The sequence below is a fragment of the Leucoraja erinacea genome, chromosome 5 (genome assembly GCF_028641065.1).
Source record: "Leucoraja erinacea ecotype New England chromosome 5, Leri_hhj_1, whole genome shotgun sequence".
Classification (NCBI taxonomy): domain Eukaryota; kingdom Metazoa; phylum Chordata; class Chondrichthyes; order Rajiformes; family Rajidae; genus Leucoraja; species Leucoraja erinaceus.
Window position 1 is genome coordinate 8,765,814 of NC_073381.1, and position 6,336 is coordinate 8,772,149.

The 6,336-nt window shown below is 43.4% G+C and overlaps 1 protein-coding gene across 2 annotated transcripts in view; it reads left to right on the top strand.

The window, feature by feature from the left end:
* The first annotated feature begins 629 nt into the window (after window positions 1-629).
* sim1a (SIM bHLH transcription factor 1a) overlaps window positions 630-6,336 on the top strand; it is a 92,441-nt gene continuing 86,734 nt past the window's right edge. The window contains exons 1-2 of one of the 2 annotated variants that reach the window (XM_055635018.1): window positions 630-997; window positions 1,205-1,906. In XM_055635018.1, the coding sequence (XP_055490993.1) occupies window positions 1,732-1,906 (175 nt within the window). In that variant the 5' untranslated portion in view covers window positions 630-997; window positions 1,205-1,731. The remainder of the gene's footprint in view (window positions 998-1,204; window positions 1,907-6,336) is intronic. The other variant, XM_055635017.1, reaches the window with a different exon arrangement.

Sequence of the window (6,336 nt, forward strand, 5' to 3'; positions counted from 1 at the left end):
ATACCTGCCTTCTCTCCATACCCCCTGATCCCTTTAGCCACCAGGGCCACATCTAACTCACTCTTAAATATAGCCAATGAACTGGCCTCAACTACCTTCTGTGGCAGAATTCCAGAGATTCGCCACTCTCTGTGTGAAAAATGTTTTCCTCATCTCGGTCCTAAAAGATTTCCCCTTTATCCCTAAACTGTGACTCCTTGTTCTGGACTTCCCCAACATTGGGAACAATATTCCTGCATCTAGCCTGTCCAACCCCTTAAGAATTTTGTAAGTTTCTATAAGATCCCCCCTCAATCTTCTCAATTCTAGCGAGTGCTTTTGAAACCAGGCATTGCATTATATTTAAACTATTTAGTGCAATGTATATACAACACGAACTACAGTTCTGCGTATAATTATCCCTCTGCAATAAACAGGGGTTTCTTCCCGCATTAGTTTAATAAAGAGTAATCAGTTACCGTTGCAATTTAGGAATGGATTCTGGGTGCAGGGAGTAATAATGCTTCTTGCTTGGGGTTGGAGGTTAAAGCCTACGTCTAACATCACGCCCGGCGCCAATGGGAGCGGCGCTGGGCGGGCGGGCGGGCGGGCGCCCGGGGGCGGACTGGGAAAAGACTGGCGGCGGAAAGTTCCACCGCTCACAGCTCGGCAGGCAAGCAAAGTTCAGCGCAGCGAGCAGTCCGCACAGCAGCGGCCGCCCGCCCGCCCGCCACCCCTCAGCACAGCCGAAAGGGAGGAGGGGAGGGGGAAGCAGAGAGAGAGAAACAAATTAACGCACAACAAACCCGAGGACGCTGCTGCCCTTTGGCCACTTTCCCAGCCGTTTGCAGAAGATTGCCCAAGTTCGCCCCCACCCCCAGAAAAATGCAACTTGACTTTTAATGGGTAACGCAAGGTGAGCAGCAAGACACATGCGGGCACAAATAATGCAGGCACCAGTGAGCGCCGCGCCAAAAAGCCAAGTAAATAATCTAGGATTGGAAACAAACGAACACAGGTAGAATTGCAAAGTTGGTGGCTTCAATAAACATAGCCCGTGTCTGCAACATGTTGTGTTTGGGTTTAACGTCTTTCTTGTTGGTGTGTTTATGAATTAGGCTGCCGTTGTGATTAGAATGAAAATCGTGAGCTACCTGATCATGCCTTGCTTCTGCTTGCCTTTTTGCTCTTGTAATTGCCCGGTGTGTTTCTTGTCTTCTTGCAGACCCCTGTCACCCGCGGGTATGAGAAGTGGAGGAGCGCTTTGACAATTGCAGCTGGAGAGAGCTGCAAGAGAGGGGCAAGTTTGGGACTTTGAGGTTTTGGCTGGATTATGGCACCTTCGCTGCGAAAACAGTCCCCCTCCAGGTACAAAGCCACGATCGAGTCCCCGGCACAGTCATGACAAGCCCGCTGCAAGAGTCTTGATCTACATTGGATTGCTGTCAAAACCTCATACTCCACACATATAAAACACACTGACTTGCTCCGGCGACTTCCATCCAGGTTTGGATGTTCTTGAGTGTTTCAACGTCAAGGCTTCCCCGTGTAATGTTGGCATATTTAGTTTAATTGAAAAAGGGGAGGGTAGGTATTCACCACCCCCCCTTTTAAAAAAAAAACGCAATTAATTTCGACATTTATATGCTGGCTTCGCACTTGGCGTTAAAACCACAACCGGTTTCTTTACTCGGGGGGGTGGGAATGAACCTGTGGCGGCCGCGCTGTAAGAAAAAAGGACAATAAATCGAAATGAAGGAAAAATCCAAAAATGCTGCCCGAACGAGACGGGAGAAGGAAAACAGTGAATTTTACGAACTAGCCAAATTGCTGCCGCTGCCGTCTGCAATAACATCACAGCTCGACAAAGCTTCCATCATAAGGCTGACAACCAGTTACTTGAAGATGCGGGTGGTTTTCCCTCAAGGTATGTAGTAACTATTAAAAACATTGGTATCCGCCGGGAAACTAAAACTGTGCTTACGTGGAGAGCTGAAGGTGACGGCTGGACCGGGCACGCGATTTAAAACAAAATGTATTTATATAACAACATAAAAAAATGAAAGGTGCATGTTAAGACATTTGATGATAAAGCAGGTGAGGTGTGTGCTTGGTGTGCGATTGCCTTGTTTGACCGTGTGCTTTCAATGTCGGTAAAAATGGATACTCATGTTGGGAGATTTGAACGGCATTTCATCAATAATGTGAGCGTGTATTGTTATAATCAAATTTAAATAAGAAGAAAATTAAACAGGACATTAAAATCATAATTCTGTAAATCTGCGGCCATTGTAACAGCTAGGCTATTTTTACTATCATTTTTGTAAACACTAGGCTAGTTAGCAGACCAGTGGATTTTGGGGTGGTTTTTAAAAAAAAAAAGACATTAATTGTTCTTATTTATTCATGTGCCTTTAGGGTATAGAATATAATAGCGAATTCTGGAAACCCACACGTTAATTCCCGTTCACAGTGACTCATTTGTTTTATGTAACAGGTTAGATATAGAGTGCAGCGGTGGTTATAAAACGAGATCACACTGGTTGGGAAATAAAAATAGCAGTTTCATGCACCATACGAAGCAATTTTATTCGTTCAGTGCAAAAGACGCGAACGTGAACTACTCGGCTGAAATCATCTACTGGTTGATTCTTATAAAGGGAAGTGGGAGCGCTGTGTGTTAAAAATACTTCCAATCTGAAATAATGCTCTTTCTGGGTGGTGTGGAACTACTGAAGACTAGAAGACTGGTGCACGTGGTAATATCCCATCAAACGAGGCGCATGTTGTTTCACCGGCGAGGCGAAGTTAGAGTGACACACACAATAATATATATTTTAAAGTGACAATTTGATTGTAGGATTTCTCGGGGTTTGAATAATTCGATCGCATTTCAGACGTGGGCCCAACATGGCGTGTTCAAGCCATTACTATTAACTTTTTTTCTGTGCAATTCATAATTAGGCCGAGCTGGTTCAATGGTGTTTATTTGTCACAGTGAAATTAATTTTTGTACACAGTTCAGTACAAGTATCACTATACGCAAGTGAAGATAGACACAAAATGCTGGAGTGACTGGGCGGGACCCCTGCTTCAGACCATTGCCTGTCCCGCTGTTACATAGAAACATAGAAAATAGGTGCAGGAGTAGGCCATTCGCTCCTTCGAGCCTGCACCGCCATTCAATATGTTCATGGCTGATCCAGCATTTTGTGTCTATCTTCGGTGTAAACCAGCACATGTGTAGTTCCTTCCTCCACGATACATAAGCGCTCAGACACGTCTTCGATAATTGTGAGTTGCTAACGTGTAGGGAGGGCAGTGAACTATTTCTTGGTTAAATAGGGAGGAGTTTACATCGTGTGAACCTGTCCTAAAATTATATATTTTTTAAAGTACAATTCGTCCATACCACGCTAAGTGCAACATGAATATCCGGGTGTGTAGGAAGGAACAGCAGATGCTGATTTATACTGAAGATAAACATAACATGCCGGAGTAACTCAGCGGGTCAGGCAGCATCGCTGGAGAAAGGGAGTAGGTGACTTTTCGGGTCAAATCCCTTCTTCAGATTATTGGGGTGATCATATCAGATTAAAGGAGTGTCATTTTTACACATTGTCCCAGAGATTGCTAATCATTCAACATTCACATTCTGAATATCTTCCCTTTCAACGCCGAAATGTTTATGACACACCCCCCCACACCCCCACACACACACACACACACACACACACACACACCCACACACACACACACAGACACACACATACTGCTTCCTCCCCCAACACACTTCCTTGAGGTGATTTAGCAGCCTCGCTGGGCTCCTTCTCTGCGTGCTTGTAGAAGCGAATTGTCAATTACGCTTTTGCATATCTGACGAGTTGATTGATCAGACGAAGCATATGTTACAACTTGGAAAGGCGACGAGTAATCTATAGGGTTTCAGAGAGAGAGAGAGAGAGAGAGAGAGAGAGGGGGGGGTAGAGAGAGAGAGGGGGAGGGGGGGGGGGGGGGAGAGGAGAGAGAACGGATCTACCCGTCAGAAACTCGCTCTGAAAAAAAAAGCATTTGTAGACCCCAGGGACCGCGGGAGCAAAGTGCAATGTAGCAACAACTGCTAACACAGCGTTGTACTGAACCGTTAGGAAATAGCGTGGATTTATTTAGTGGTTGTACAAGTCCAGCGCCTCACACTGCACATTCACACCCCAGCCCCAATGCTTTTTGTTTTAGTGCTCGCCACACATATTTATCGTCTCATGCAGGAATTGTCGGTCGACACTTTCAATTCACATCGGCTCCAGCCGAGAAGGGGGCAGGCCGAGCATTGCTTGCTTGGACTTTCCAAAATCTCTTTAAAATTAAATTCTGCCCGCTATAACAAGTGTCCACTTGCGAGACCCTCGAGTCAGACACAGAAAACGAATTGTCAATCGTCAAACAATCTTAAATGTAATAGAGAGACCTATTGTCATACTGATAATAACACAAATCTCCGCCGTTGAAAGTCTAGTGATTGTATCATCTTTGTCCAAGCGGCTGGAGAGGGAAATAATTCATTATATTATTTGTGTAAAATAGTTCCGCCCAGGTTCTGAGCGGGGATATTTTCTTCTCACTGGGAGATTTATCGTTGCAGAACCGGTGGATGTAGTGTACTAATTCTCACTTTGAAAGAGTTCAATAGCTCTCCAAAGTGTCTGAACAAAACAGCAACTTTTGCAAGTACGTCTATGTTCAAACGCCATAACTGAGCGATTGAAACGTTGTTTGCAAGTGCCCCTCACGAATGTTACAGTTTAGGAAAGGGTTGAGATTTTCGACGAACCGCCTCCAGGTTTATCGAAGCGGGAAGATACCAGCGCTAAATATCATTTCATCGTGACAAATTGTAGAAACATTCGGTGCCCAGCTATTGAGGAACTTCCTGAGGTTTGGTCGACAGTTCCTTGCAGTATTCCTTTAGTCCAGTGCATTTTGGTTTGCGGCCCTAATGCTCTCGACAGCTCTGATCCCCTGTAAACACTTCCATTCTAAAGGCTGGGTATTCGAAATACAGAGAATTCGTTTAATATACAAAGTATGAGAGAAATATGTGTTTCGAAGCAAATAGCTGAAAATGCACGGCACCTGCTTAGAAATATTGAATGTATTTTGTGCATGCACCGAATTCTAAAATATATTTCATAAATATCCATGATAAAATAAACTTCCTGCTTCAAAGTAGATACAGGCGCAACCGATGGACGTGTATCGTGTGAAGCTAACACAACATTGAAAACGTTGCCATTTCGCCCAAAGCTTGTTTGATCAAACTCAAATCTCTTCAAGCTAAATTTAAACGGGACGTATTATCCCCCTCTTCCCCACCCTGGTCCCAACAACTGCAAGTGCGTTGAATTAAAAAACATTTTTTTTGACTGCACCAGATGGGAAATTGGCGTTAAAAGTGTGATTCCCAGGGGAGCTAAAAAAAATGTTTGTGTGTGTGTGTATGTGTGTGAGTATTTGTGTGAGTATCATTTATCTATCTATCTATCTATCTATATATATATATATATATATATATATATATATATATATATATATTCCTTCTATCCAGAAATGCTGCCTGTCCCGCTGAGTTACTCCAGCATTTTGTGTCTCCTGCATATATATATACAATATATGCGTGTGTGTGTATTAATATATACATAAGATATGTGTGAATATCATATCTATGTGTGACCTATATATATATAAGACTTACAAATGTTGTATATATAAATATATATATATTATACACACATATATATACAATAATATATAGTATATAAATCTATATACATTTATATTTATGTGTGTGTGTATATATATGTGTGTATATACGCACACAGACACGCGCATATATATTTCCTAAATATATAATATAATACACAGTGTCGCAGCCACTTCTATCGACAATTGATTGTAACATCCCGCTGAATAACTTTCGATTTACCTCCGATTGACTGAGTGCAATGTGACTTGGGAAATGTAGCTTATGGTCTAATGCTAAGTAGTTGCTGTCATTGGCATTTTAAAGGCTCACAACTGACAACTCTGACAGCCCGGTAAGGACACCTTCCACTAGCGCACAGAACAAACACACATCATTAAATGGTGTAAGATATTCGGTGTTTTGACATGAGCTTGAGTCGACTATTGCGAGCTTGGCTCTCGGTTCGTTGCGAGAGTGGCTCGGCGGTTCCCACCGCCTTCTGTGGAGACATCTCTTGGTGCGGGAAATCTGCAAGTAATGTCACCGCTGCAGCGACCAAACACCTGCCGTCTCCCGATCAACAGAACAGCAAAGCGAGGAATCCAAGTGCTGGC